The 15,193-nt window shown below is 38.9% G+C and overlaps 1 protein-coding gene across 2 annotated transcripts in view; it reads left to right on the top strand.

The window, feature by feature from the left end:
• The window catches only part of mapk8ip1b (mitogen-activated protein kinase 8 interacting protein 1b), a 53,987-nt gene extending 39,855 nt beyond the window's left edge, over positions 1-14,132 (top strand). For both annotated transcript variants that reach the window (XM_005752434.1, XM_005752435.1), the window contains exons 5-12: positions 549-1,661; positions 3,553-3,628; positions 5,869-6,041; positions 6,352-6,455; positions 7,758-7,874; positions 8,751-8,821; positions 9,017-9,115; positions 10,308-14,132. In XM_005752434.1, coding sequence (XP_005752491.1) covers positions 549-1,661; positions 3,553-3,628; positions 5,869-6,041; positions 6,352-6,455; positions 7,758-7,874; positions 8,751-8,821; positions 9,017-9,115; positions 10,308-10,380 — 1,826 coding nt within the window. In that variant the 3' untranslated portion in view covers positions 10,381-14,132. The remainder of the gene's footprint in view (positions 1-548; positions 1,662-3,552; positions 3,629-5,868; positions 6,042-6,351; positions 6,456-7,757; positions 7,875-8,750; positions 8,822-9,016; positions 9,116-10,307) is intronic.
• The last annotated feature ends 1,061 nt before the right edge of the window (positions 14,133-15,193 follow it).

Raw genomic sequence — 15,193 nt, 5'->3', positions numbered from 1 at the left:
GCCAGAGGCTGTGTTCGCCCAGGGCGCCAAACAGGCTAGGTCCGCCACTGAATGAAAGGATTCTTTCAATTTTGCAGTGCTTCTTGTGTGCACACCTGTAACATTTAAATGAAAATGTAACAGATTTAATTTGAAATCAGTCCTGTCCTGAATTAGCCCCTCTGCTATTTAAATGCCATTTAAAATACTCAGGAATGATGTCTGAATCCCCTGCCAATGGATTATGACATAACACGTCAATCACCTTCTCCTGGCTACACTCTGAATTTGATGAGTAATGGGGATTTGGCTGTGTAATCCTGACATCCGTTACCTAACCATTTCTACTTTTCTCTCTTTCTGTGTGTGCTTTATTTTATCTGCCTGTGCATTCGTTGCCATGTCTGTCTTCGTGCATGTGTGCGCATTTGTTTGTCCATCATGTTTGCGTTTCTGCATCACGTATGTTTGCTCCGTGTGCGCGACTGGGCTTTGCTTGTGCATCTGCGTCTGCATGTGTGTTTGCTTGGGTGTCTGCATGTTTCTGCTCACGCCCGCACTCCCTCTAGGTGACCTCACCCCTCCACGTGAGCACAGCTGTCTAAGCGACGAGGACAAGGTGCACGGTGGGGGAGCGCAGACCAAAGACCGCGGGACCTCCACCGACGCCCCCTGCAGACACAGTCACACCTCGGGACACTCGCACAGCTCATCTGCAGGGGCTGGGACACGGTCCAAGATTCAGGAGAAGCCACCGGCACCACCACCACCACAGAACTATACACCAGCTCCTCTATATCCTTCAGGGAAAGCGGATGGCAGTGGGTCCCACAGGGAGAGGATTAGATACCACACGGATGTTCATATAGAGCCAACAGAGGAGATCTATCTGACTCCTGTGCAACGTTCCGCAGATCCCCTGGAACCCCCCACCGTCCAGGACCGGCCTTTCCTCTCACAGCAGACTGAGCAGGGACGCATGTCCATTAGCTCTGACACAGAGGGACCACCTCCTTATCAGCCCCTCCCGGACCGGACCAACCCCTCCATCTATGAGGAAGACGAGATCTATGTCCCCCCACCGTCATACGCTTCCTGTGTAGAGTCCCTCATCACGCCACCTAGCATGGCTGTGTCAGCTCACTCCTCCCATGCACTGGACCTCAGCCTAAAGGGGACAAGTACAGGAGCTAGGGCAATGCTCAGGGCTGGGTCATCAGTTGAGTACGTTGATGCCACAGATGAAAGCTACTGTGGGGACGACGAGGATGTGGACAGGTTAATAATGGATGCAAAGATGAGAAAGGGAGGGGTAAAGGGAGCCGCCCCACCGAGGACTTCCATGAGCTCAGAGGCCAGCGGCCTGACATATGACTCAGTTAAATATACATTGGTGGTGGATGAAAATGCTCAGCTGGAGTTAGTCAGTCTCCGGCAGTGTTACCAAGGCTATAGCGATGACAGCGACTCGGCCACTGTCTATGACAACTGTGTCTCGTCTCCATACGAGTCAGCCATCGGAGAGGAGTATGAGGAAGAGGAAGAGGAGCATGACCCTTGTATAGGAGGAGTGCGTCGAGAGGCCACAGCGTGCCTATCTGAGGATTCTACTCCAGAGGCGGACCTCCACTTCTCCAAGAAGTTCCTCAATGTCTTCATGAATGGGCGCTCTCGCTCCTCCAGTAAGTCTGGTAAAAACTCAATTCCAAACATAAATGGTGGCGATGGCTTGCATTTAGCTTTTGGTTTGTTTCTTTGTTGCATAATAGTAGTAGTATAAAGACTTCTTGAAGAAACTCACTTTGGTTAGCAAATGTGGTCGTCTGACAGTGCTGATGCCAGTTTGGGGTTTTGTTTTTGTTTTTTTTACATTTTTCCCTTTAATCCATTAACTACATTTCTGAGACTTGCTTGTAAATGCCAGGAAGTTTATCAGCACTACTGGCTGGTGCTCTGCCTAATTCCCTTTAAATATACACTGTCAGTGGTGTCTAGCCAAACTGGCAACAATTGCTATTCAAGGCTTAAAGCAGCGCAGCTGATGAAGCAAAGCCACAGGAATGTTCAGGAATCAAAATTTTGTCATACACTAAACACAGTCATCCACATGGCTGTCCTAACTGTGGAGTAATACAATACTAAGCCGTACTGATACACAGTATAACCATTGACTATTACATTTACTATGTACTGTATTTGCAAAGCAGTAGTATTTTTTTAAATTTTAAAATTATGTCACTTCTGCTTTTAAGTCTCGAGAATAAAAGCAGTAGACTGGACATTTAAATTACCTGTTTAGTGAAAAGGCGCTCAGCCAGCTTGTTAAGGGGATGTGAGAAAACACATCTAGAAAGAAGTTAGTGAGGCATTTGAAGTTCTAGACATAACACTTCCATAAAACTGTAAAACTTCCCAAACTGACTAAAGGCGCATTGCTTGATGTAATTTTGTGTCACTTCCACTGGAAGATTCATTCATTTTCAGTAGGAAGCAGAACAACAATGCACTGATTGTGAAATTCAGAAAATATCTACTCAGATATTCTACTGAGTATTAATAGCCTAGAAGAGCCTTAGAAAGTCTAATTGAATTGTAAGTCTCACCTGTTTAATTAGCTATTAACTACTACTTTTGTAGTAGTATTCCAACAGCACCCAATGCCCACTTATGTGGTTGAGTATTTAGCCGGGACAAAATTGATTTCTTGTGTCACCATATTTAGTCAACAAGGTTTATTTTATCAGAGATATGATTTGTCAGATAAATCAGTGCTTTGCAAATGCTCAACGACTGTAAAGTTTTGTTTTAACACAGTTAACTTTTAGTGAATTCCATTAAAACCTAAAAATCTTATTTATCTAAGTTGTAAGATTTAAGAGTAAATTTGGACTATTTTGATGATAAGGGGTCTAAAGAATTAGAAATCTTGTGGGGACAATGAAGATCCCTTTGTCATATCTTATTAAAGCTGCAGGCTCTGTCTAAGAGATGTTGCTTAAACAGACTATCTGTGATCTCTCAATGAGAAAGAGCGCTGCACTGAGAGGGAGATGAGAATTCTCTGTTTGAGGACTGCAGGACTGATTCAATTGCTGTTGCCAGCCACACATTGACCCTCATCATAGTGTCTGTTAAAGAGCCAGCATTAATGGGCACAAGAGGCAATTCATGTTATGGAGACAGAGATTAGGAGATACGCGTGTTTACAGTATTTAATAGTCCAGGCCGGTCTCTTGGAAGGGATCCATGTATTTTAGTCTCATTAGAAATGCTGCTGCAGTTTTTCTGAGCAGTTCAGGCAGCAGTCACAAAGGTCTCAGGGGAATGTAGGTAGAAATACACAATGCACGTTTGCTTCATGCCTAATTAAAGTGTGATTTATGTCTCAGAGAATGCATACATGTAAATGCTGCATCTCCTAATTATGTTCTCTGTGGTCTTTTTTGACTTGTTACAAATGATAAGCCTGTGTCATTAATCTTTTTGCAAGCCTGACACAAAGGCTGACATTGCATACTGTTTACTTCCTATTTTAAAATAAATCTCTTGTTTGTCCTTTTTTTGGTATTCAAGGTGCAGAATCCTTTGGTTTATATTCCTGTATCATAAATGGTGAGGAGAAGGATCAGAGCCACCGAGCAGTCTATAGGTAATGACAGTTACACTACCATCCTCGCTGTAATCCCAACAGACATTGTAAAACTGAAAAATGACAGTATGTAGTGTGTGCTGTCACTTCTGTTGATTATGATGTTAATGAATTGTGAAAACCATAGTAAAGAAATGGGAAAAAATAAGTCTTAGGGTTTGATATTGTAATAATGTTTAAAACTTGTGTGGATTGATGAAATAACACTGCGGCAATATCAAATGACACTATCTCATATCATCAATAAAGTGTGGCATTCATCTCCCAGTCAGTTACCGTTATAAACATTTGAGATTCTATTTTTCCTATCCAGCCTCTTATGTCTTTGGTCAAACAGACCAGATTGTGTAAGCAAAGATGATCACCTGAAGTATTAAATGCTTGGTGTTCATCTTCACTAATGAATCTTTTGTAGAAATGAGTAATTCATCCAGCAGCTTTCAGATAACTCAAATAAGTCAAACAGCATTTTTTTTTTTTTTTTTTTTTTTTAAGAATGAGCCAATCTACAGGCATTTAACAGAAAGGTGTGTTTTTTAAGTGTTTTAATGATAAACCATCATCGCAATTTTTCCATCCTGACCTACTTACTTATTAAAATAAATAAGTAGATTTTACAGCACATTTAAAACCAAAGTGCTTCAATAAAAATAAAAAAGGGTTCTTAAAACTCCCTGTACTCCCTGTTCTTTTAAGAAAAGATTTTAGTCTGCAGATTGTTGACTACAGCATTTATTTGTTTGGTAAATTTCTAATTTGTGTCAAAGATGAGGTTAGTTTAGAATTATATAACTTGTAATTTAATAGTATCAAAGAGCCCGGGTCATCTTCCAAGCACTCAGTTAAAAGTAGAAGGCCAAAGAGTATGACCTCAGTTTTGCATTAATTTAACTGGAAGAAACTGGGAGATCCTATTTTTTTTTTTTTATTATCCAAGAATGACGTAATTGTAACTGGGAAAAGAAAACTGAGACTTTCCTATAACTGCACCAGTTGCTTTCTGGGTTTTTTTCCTGTCATATGGAAGTTTTCACCACTGGAAAAAAAATGCCATCCATAACTTGAAATTTTGAGTTATTTTATCCAAATTTTTAGTTGATAAGTTGACATGTCTTTGTTACCTGAAAACAGATGGCAGTGACACAGGCACACTCAACCTTGGGTAGTGATAGTATCCATGAGCTACCAGTGTAAACATGTACAAACTGCTGCGTGCTGATAATAACAGCATGCCTTTTAGCTAATAACGCAGAGATTTCATCATTTCTGAAACCATGCTGAAAGAACTCAGCAGTTGACTCAATCATGACCTACAGCTTCAGCTTTGGTAGCTAATGCCTTCCACCTTTTGCTTACAGGTAACAAGGAAATGACGTACCTTCACAGAGCTTCCTGATTGACTGAGCTACCTTAAAATCTTGAGTTATTTTCTTGAAATTTTAGCTTATTAACTCAAAATTTTGGACATATAGCTCAAGATGTTGAGTTATGGATGGCAAAGAAAAAATATACAAATAAATTTAGTGGCGGAAATAAGGTATGTCAAACATAAGGCCCAGGGGCCAGATTCAGCCCAGAAAAGACTTCAGTCCAACCCAATGGATGGCTTTAGAAAGAGGGTAAGGAGGGTGTAAATTTTGGATTTGTAACTGTATTTGCATAGGTTTTACAGCTTTCCATAGTAATACAGACCTCCCCCATAGCCATTCATACTACATCAAAGTAAACAAGTAACATGTAAAACATGAAAATGACAAAAATTCCTTTTTTTTTTTTCCCCTTTTTCTGATATTACTGTATTGGAGATTAAATTTGTGGTTAAATGTCTTTAGAAAGGGGAGTTTTTAGATCTGTCCCACTTAACATCAAAATGACCTGCATGTGACCCACAGTGTAAAATGAGTTTGACAGGCCTTCTTTAAAGTGTCCTCACACTGTACATCAAATGGAAAAATACAGTGTTACTAATATATAGCTGTAAGCAAGGAACTGATTGTAGTTCATTTTTACCCTGGGTTGTGTGTAATATTGTGTAGCAACACACCTGACCAGCTAACACACATAAGTTGCATTTAAGTCACTGATTTTATTTTTTTCTTTACACTGTTTAAAAATTTCCTTGTAACGACAAGCAGGCGTAGGAAACCCGTGTTTGACTTTTAAACCTTAAATTTCATTTTAAATTCAGAGCTACTTTGTGGAGCAGTTAGCACATAAAAATCTCACATCTTTCTCGACAGGTTTGTCCCTCGGCACGAAGATGAGTTGGAGCTAGAGGTGGATGACCCGCTGTTGGTGGAGGTCCAGGCAGAGGATTACTGGTATGAGGGCTACAATATGCGAACTGGTGCTCGTGGGGTCTTCCCGGCCTACTACGCTGTAGAGGTGACCAAGGACACGGAGAACTACAAAGGTACCAATAGTGCTGGGATTTGTAGGAGTGGGCCCCGAATATGTTAGTAAAGAGAGAGATGGCTGCTTTAGGCTTAAATTTAAAAAAAAAAAAAAAAAAAGGGGGGGCTGTTTACATGCCATGAACATCAGAAATGTCATCAGTGATCAGATTTTCTAGATTCAGTACCTCTGGCATAGTTGTGTTTGTGGATGGGAAGCCTATCAGGGTTCTTGCATGGAATATAGTGCTGTATGAAGTATTACATTTTACACATCTTGCTTTTTGTGTTTATTGTCAGTTGTTTTTTTTTCTGCTTTTCTCTGTGCAGTAAAGAGCAATGAATGGATTGACAGATACCGCCTAAAGTTTCTGGGGTCAGTTCAAGTACCCTATCACAAAGGAAACGATGTTTTGTGTGCAGCTATGCAGAAGGTAAGCTCATGTTTTACACGCATGTGTAAGGTATAGGAGACGAGACATGTGGGGGGAAAGAGGAGCAAGAGACACGGAAGGGAAAGAGAGAGAGGGACAGAGACCAAATACAGACATGACTGGGAGACATACACAGAGAACATGTCTCTGTCATAGGAGACACAGGGATGAGACAGAGACAAGAAAACAAGAGATGAGAGATACAAATAAACGCAGAGGCATAAAAGAACTAAACTCAACACCATAGGGGTTTAAGTTGCATTTGTGTTGTTTTGCTTTGATAGCTCAAAAAGTTGTGATGTTAACAATCCATTAAAGCCTTTATAACTTAGTAGCTATTATTCTTGGAGTTGTTTTTATCTTGTCACATTTGACCTCTGACCTCTCCTTTAAGTTCAACAGAAGACTGTCTCTTACTTATTGACGACATATACGCATATAGGGAATGACATATAGGGATCATAAGTTTTGCATAACTGTCAGGGGTTGACATTTGTTCAAACACAAGTAGGAGAGAAAATGAGACACTGGCAGACCGACTCAGAGTTTGAAATGAACGTGCACACGGGTGACTGCCTCTGAGAAAGACAGACACACCGAGTACAGGCTGCTTGCTTTATTTATAAGGCAAAAATGGGTTACATAGTACTTCCTCTTTCAACTGTCAGAGCAGGGGTCAGGCATTATCTCAGCTTATCTAACCTTGCACACATATTCTGAAAATAACTGTAGGAGTATATCATGCTTATCTGACATCACATACTGAGGTGAGGAATACAAAGTATATCATGACTTGTCAAACATCTTGAACACTTAAGGAATGCATTATGTTCTCTTTAACAATAAGCTTTACCGTGTGAAAATATATGAACACACAGAATATAAGACATACTTGGTTAGAATATAGGGCTTACTTGATTATATTGTATTATAGAGATTTGGTTATATTGTATAATGTAGAAAAATCTCTAACAATAACGTTACTCTGACCTCTTTTTTTTAAGGTCAAACCTTTGAAAAACGCCTTTTACCTTTGTTTTAAATTCTAGTGCCTTTTGTTTCAGTTGACCTCACTGCCTATATTTTACTTTCAAGTTAACCCCAAATTGAATTTTTTTAATTGCACTTTAAAGTTAATACATACAAAATACAATATTATCCCCTTAAAAGTAAATACTGCCCAGAGCTAGAGCTGCCTTGGCAGAGGTTTGCAATTTGTTTGTTTGCATATGCACAGGTAAAGGAAACTTTTGAAGAGCTTTATTCTAGTAACATTTTCAAAAACAAACACGTGTCTTACAGATTGCTACTAACCGAAGGATGACAGTCAAGTATAACCCACCTTCCTCATGCATCCTGGAGATCAGTGTGAAGGGCATCAAGCTTTCAGTTCAAGAGGATTACTATGCTTGTGACAGAGTAAGACATTTACTGATCCTGTGTATGTCTACTGTGAAATAATTACATGCAACTTCACCGACTAATCAAATAAAAGCGCATCAGCAATCTTTTGGAAAGGTGAAAAGGTTAAGGATCTCACTTTTTCAGTGATGCATGGTTTGGTTCATGTGTTTTTAACTGATAAAGATTTTCTTTCAAATTAAAATATTTTGTTTCTGAAGAAGAAAAGGCTCCTAGTTGTTAGAAGTACTCAAACCAGCCTGTGTGGCAGAAATAACTGGGATGCTCAGTTTTACCTCAGCATGTTGTCTACACCATGTCTACATCTAAATGCATTGGGTTACTACACTGCGATTTGCTATTTAGATTTTTGCATTATTTTGTAGTTGAACAGGTTTACCTAATAAAGAGGTTGGCGAGTGTATATTTGAAGAGTAAGGCAGAGAAAGAGAGCGAGAAGCTATAATCTATCAGCACAGTGTTGAAGGAACACATGAGACACATCGCCACCATGTGGCTGCCGACTGATACTGCAGACAAACGTGTTAGTGTCAGGCCACAGTAATTACTTCAGCGAAAAGAAACTAAGAATTCTGTGGGAATTCTATGCATGTATATGGGATCATTATCAATTTAAAGTTCATCTGTTTAAACAATTGAGAAATTAATGTTTTACTTTTATCAAGATCTGATGTTCAGATAATACAATGTGATGCACAATCTTGATATATTTTAATATTGCAGTCGCCAACTAGTCTAAATTAAAAGCTTCAATTTTATCAGCAAGCAAAAAAAAGAAAAGAAAAATCAATAAAAGTAAAATATATGAAACAGGGTTTGAAATGTTTGCTTCTTGGTGTTAATCTTAGACGTTTATGCATCCTCTGTTGACAGAGTAACGAGTGCAGTCACTTCTTCCAGTTAAAGAACGTCTCCTTTTGTGGCTATCACCCAAAAAACAGCAAGTAAGTAAAAACTGAAGCAGAGAGAGCAGTTATGCTGCTCTCTCTGTCGAGACTAATTGCCACAAGGTCTCACTATTAGATAAATATTCAAGAATATTGGACCTCTTCCTGCTCACTGATAAAACAAAGCAGGAGTTCATCATTATTAGGTGTCAAAGTAATATACTGAATGTCTTTTTTAAAACTTCTCTGCAGGTATTTTGGTTTCATTACGAAGCACCCAGCAGACCAGAGATTTGCCTGCCATGTATTTGTGTCTGAAAATTCTACCAAACCTCTTGCAGAGTCAGTAGGGTGAGTTGTGTTTTTTTAGGTTTCCTTTGGGCATCAGTCGGGGGTTTTAGTGAGATACGGTTTAACAAGTTGCATATATAAATACATCCCGCCAGCAGAGAATCTTTACAGCACTGAAACTTGCTGTAAATAATACTTGTATAAGTTACTATGGTGTTTAAGCCAGGTACACTAACCCATTAATCTTGATTCATACTAGGCCCTTCAGATCCTTAGTGTGTCCACGAAAGTGCACTGTACTGCAGGTTAAGAAAACAGGCAAGTCAACATAACCCCCACCAGTCTCACAATACGGGTGCAGTATTTACTGGAAACATTTTACCTTTTAAGAAATTTGACCTGACAGGATAAGCCAGTTTTTCTCTTCTCAGCAAATCTTCTGTTATTCTGAAAGTGATAAGTGATCTTAAACAATCACTAAAACAAAATGGAAATAAATACACTGCAGAAATCAATTTAAACTTAATTGAGCTCATTCAAAGGAATAAAAAAATAGAAAACTGTCACAGGTTGCTGGGGCAAGCCGTGTGTGAATTATTTAGGACCCAAGATGCGGCAGCTCTGGTGCAAGTGAGTTCATTTAGCCAATGTAGATACAAACAGAGATGGCAAGGGTGAGCTTAAAACTAAGAACACCTAAACAACAAAAAACAAACCTGAAATCTTGAGACATGAAAGCAAGATGCAGGAGACGTAGAGAACATAGGGAAAACCACACAGGATGACGGCGGGAGAAACGCAGACAAACCAGCAACTACTATGACAGAAGACACGACTTAAATACACTCAGAGAAACACAGGGAGATTACACACAGGTGGGGGACACAGCTTGGAGTGATTAACGTGACGAGACAAGGGAGTCAAACTGAAAGCAGTCACATAAGACGCAGACCTTCACCATAAAACAGGAACTTACACATGCAAGGACACAGACAAAGAAACGCGGACTTGACACACGAATACACGGGCAGAAAAGAATAAACACTAAACTGAGGAGGAACAGCACCAAAATCACAATAATAGAAAACACAAAACGCTGGGTCAAAAGACCCAGGATCATGACAAAAACAAAACCTTAAGGCTTTTCTCAGGCATGTCTGGCACTTTGTAATGTTCTGCACCTGTTGGCTCTCGATTAGAAATGTTTATGTTGTGATTAAGTTTATGTGACGTGATGTGTTTTTCTTTTCAGGAAAGCCTTCCAGCTGTACTATAAAGAGTTTGTGGAGTTCTCATGCCCTACAGAGGACATCTACCTGGAATAGCCTTGCCTTTAACCACAACCCTGTAAAGTACGCTGTATCATAACATAATGTTGCATGAAGGACAGATATACATTGGTAAAACAAAAACAAAAAAAGAGAAAAATTAAACATTAACACATCTGACAAACGAACAGGTATAGAAGGCCCAAGTTTCAGACCTGTGGTGAAAACCTTGTGCAGCAACCAGAGATGAAAATGAGCCAAAGGAGGGGTTTCCTGGCAAATGAAAATATGCAAAATGGCATCAGTGATGAGGCAAAAATGGAAAGCACAAATATTTTAACTCATCAGTTTCTGCAATGCTTGTTAGCCTGTAGCATCATGTCAGCAGAGGCAAAGCTGAAGGCCCAGGAGACAGTCTGGACCACTTTGTACGCTGGAAAAAAGAAAGAAAAAGCAGAATTTATGACTTGGAAGTGAACAAACAAGTGATGTTGGTTCATTTTGTCTTGAAATACTGTAACCAGGGTGTGAGCACAAGAGAGGTGTTTATTTACTAAAGACGTAACAACCTCACAATGAAAAAGGAGTACTAAACTAAATAAAACCCATGTAGGAACAATTAATTTTATCCTTTTATCACACCTAATATGAAGGCGTATCCACATTTATTTAAAAAAAAACAAAGAGAGAGAAATCTCATTGAAAATCAGATGCAGTGATGTGCTCTGCATTTTGGGGGTTCTTGCCACATTTTTACTGCTTTTTGTTAAACCCGGACACAGATCTGTACTGCATATTCAAGGTACAGTAAGCACAGTGTGAATACACAAGAGTAGAATAGGTTTGCTTTTCCATTAAGCAGTTGGAGCTAACTAGTAAAGGAACAGCTGAGTATCTAAAGTTAATTTCAAATAGTTTTAGTTGAATAAAATTAAAAGATGGTTTCAGCTTCTCACTTTTCAGTCAGACAGGCAGAAGGTAAACTTTGCCGATTGATTTATATACTTTACATGCTAATGCTCAATTAAAGTAGACTTTAAACTACTTTTCTCTTGCATGTGTGTGGCTCAGTATTTGGAGATTCACACTTGTGGAGTTTTACTGGTGGATAGTGTGCAATTGGGCTTTCCAAATGTTGGTCGGCTTTTTCACGAGCCTTTGTAGTTTTAACTTTACAACACATGTATAAGACTATGAACACATCAAATAATTAACACTTTACTCTCTTTGAAATGTTCTTTTCATGACTGAATGGTTTCTGTTATTTTTCAGGCCTTAACCTATAGAACAAAATGGCTGAGGTGGCATTAGAAGTTAATGAGAAATAACCTCTCCCTCTCTCTCGCTCATACACATACATATATATATATACACACATATATGTGAAAGAGAAAGAGACTTAGGTGTCAAAAACCATCGTTAAGTTTACAGGGGACATTGACAAATGTCATCTCTAGGGGAGAAAGCATTACAGGTCTCAGCTTTTTGCTGAAGTTCTGTTGAGAAATGAAGTGAAAAGAGACAATTTGTCTCTCTCACTAACTACTGCTGGAAAACTACAGAGGTGTATTTGTATAACTGCTGCTGCTTGATTTTTTTAATTTAATATTGCCAGTCTGCTTAAATTATCATCCATACTGACACTTGGGTTTTTCTTCTAGATGATGTGCTAGTTGTATTTTTTTACTAATGGCCCCAGCCCCTTTTGTACTTTTTTTCATAGTTGAAAAACAGCAAAGTGTTGATGCTACATTGAATAGTTCTTTGTGACAAAGGCAGAATAAAGAACTCCTTAAATGTACTGAGCATTGTCTATGCAGAGAATGTTTAGAGGTACACAAGTGTGTACTTTAAGCAAACATCTATTGGTGCTATCGTGCACAGCTCTGTCCATATGTTCAGTAAAGCCTTAGTAATTCCTTGTCTAATGTCAGACATGCAATGCTTCTTTACTGTGTGCTCTAATTAGGTGTGAAATTAGTGATAAAGATGTTTAACAGAGAAAAAACCCCATCTGAGTTCGGCTGTTTACTCCTTCATACGACATTTTTCTGCAACTAGAATATAACACATTCTCAGACTTGTAGAGACAAGAAAATGATGCTTGGTGCAGTAGGTACAGGTGCTAACGAGGGAGCAAAAACAAAACTGGTGTCTTCAGATCTTCACTAGCAGTGCCTCTTTTTCATGAGATCATTGTTACTTTTTTGAGTCAACATTATTAAAATCTTTTAAGGGTTTTCCATTGAGTGTGTGTTGACTTTAAGGTGATGAATGCAAATTGAGTTGTTTTGCTGTGATTTGCTCTTCATTCCACTGCACTACACATTATTTGCTGTACATGTGCTGGTAATATTCAGTTTTTCCTCTATACATCCTCGTTCTACCATTTGTTGCCATCAGAGAGACCAGTAGAGAAGCTCCTCCAGCTCCTCTAGGGTTACACTTTCTGCAAACCTTCATTTCTGCAGGCCATCCTCAAACAGCAAACTCAAAACAGCTCCTTTCAGTGCAAAGTTGCAGCTCTATCCTTTGCGCCACTGTCCCGGTGAAGATTGAGGTGTGAGACAAATAACTGGGCTCCTAACTCTGTGCCTGGCAGAGCCAGGATGGCCTTTAGTGCAAACACACTGCTAACACCCATATCAGTGATCATCTTCTTTCTGCTCATTGCCATAGATGATTGTAGAAACATGGATTGAACTGTAGGTTAACAATTTTGTGACACTCAGCTCACTGGTCACAGCAACAGTGTTTGTAGTTTCTGTTTCAAAATTCCTTTCAGATCATACAGAGTGAATATTTTACCCAAAAGATTTCAAATACACCTTCTCATTATTTCTCTTATATCCCCAGGAGTGTACATAATACTTGGGAAATTATGAATTTTATTATTAGAGAAGGAGCTGTGTTTAATTAGCTTATGCCTGAGATTTCACAAGTTGGGCTTGATTGAGAACTTAGTCACAATGAAAAGAAACAAAAATTTGACCCAAGTGTTATGGAAGTCTATTAATGTCCTGTTTGTGAACATGTGAAACCAGTGAAAACGCATACAGTGGATAATTACTGAGACTTGATGTTGTAAAATGTGCCATAATGGTTAATAAGCAATAATGATTTTTGAGCTGTTACACCAATTATTTGGAGGAGCTTTATAGACATTTTAGTAACCCAGATTGTTCATGGTAATCTGAATTATTGAAATGAACATTAAGTTACACCATTTTTTGTGATAATGAGATTTTTTTTATTTATCAGCACACGTACAGCACAGTTGTTTTGCAGTTAAAAACAAAGTATTCTTTCTACATCAATTGTCACTAACACCGGTTTGTAACTAAATATTTTATGTGGTCAATATTTATCAGACAATTAAATAAATGTAAAAGCAAGATTCACTAATGAAGGATATTGAAAATGTTATATTCAGCAGTTGTCTCACCAGTTGTCAGTTTTTCATTGTCAAAAACAGAAAAAAAAATCATTTTGAAGAAAACAAGTTGTCTGCTGTTGTTGAAAGCCATTGTGTTTGTATCAGGAGAGATCAACACTCGCTTTTCTATGAATTCCCCTCTTAAGAGCCGATCAGACTGACAGGAGAACGTGGACTGCAGCAGGGGCTATACAAAGAGTGTACAGACATGGGTGTATAAATAAAGAATTTAATTTCTGTAATTATAAATATGACATTGTATTGATTCAACATGTAGTTTGTGAAATTTCTCTTTATTTTGGACTTTTCTCTTTCAGCTGTGAATTATTCTGGATTTAAAAGATTTACTGCAGATCTCATGGTGTGCTGTCATTAATGTGCTGGGATCAGTTATACAAACATATATTGCTGCCATGCTCCTGCTGCCTGATTCAAACTCCAGTGACAGTGCTGCATCTCTACATAAAAGAAAGTTATGTAGATAAGAAAGGTTAATGAAAGAGAATTTGTGCTTTTATACTGCTTTTTTATTACATCTTAATGGGTATTTATGTATAAATTAACAGTAGGCCTACTGTAATGTACTGCTACGCACCTACATACCAGTGATGCCTGCACAGCACAGGTTGAAACTTGGATACAACTTTGTGCTCAGTGAAGCGCTGGCCTCACTGGAAGTAGAGGCCCCATGACACCATCTGTCATCTGAGTAGGAGCATGCCCCAACGTAGTCAGGCATGCATACAAGAATGTAGGGGCCATACAATGAAATTTGCAGTTGCTGTACTTTAGCATTTAGTACTTACTGTGTTTTACTTCACAGTAGAGGAGAAGTCCAGTGATATCTGATCAGGTCACAGTCTAGTTGAAAAAGGTGGTTTGTAAGGAATGATTTGGCTCTCTCTGAGGTTTGTCTTCAATCCAAACAATTGGGTAAAATTCTGACCCAATATTTGATCAAAGTCACCCAACCTATAAACAGACAAAATTATTCAAGCCTGGGAGTTAATTAAAGAACCCAGCACATCGCCAACCCAACTCCTGGGTCACAACTTTTGAACCAATTTTTGGTCAAACTAACCCAACTTCTGAACCTATAAGTGTTAGAGTAAATTATTAAATGTTGTCATTTTTATGCTTACCATCTCTACATTGTTTTAACTCTGTGATGAAAGGAATTCTTTTGTCCCCTTCCCCAGATTCTTGAGGTTCTGGGTGGGGGCTGTAGTGTTATCACAAGCACATCCTTGTGACTGTTTATCTGATGTTTGGTAAGCTTCCTGCCCTTTTTGTGGCTTCACTGTGTTATCTAGGGTGAACCATAAATTGGGTGTGGGGGAGACTACCCTCTCTATGCCTTGGATGATGCTTCCTGCTTTTATGACCCTTTTGGTCAGCAGGAGAACACACATACATTCTCACATAACACACACA

Source organism: Pundamilia nyererei, unplaced genomic scaffold (assembly GCF_000239375.1).
Source record: "Pundamilia nyererei isolate P.nyererei 1_Seehausen unplaced genomic scaffold, PunNye1.0 scaffold00360, whole genome shotgun sequence".
Lineage (NCBI taxonomy): Eukaryota > Metazoa > Chordata > Actinopteri > Cichliformes > Cichlidae > Pundamilia > Pundamilia nyererei.
Note: the sequence above shows the minus strand (reverse complement) of the source record. Positions and strands in the feature narration are given on the sequence as shown.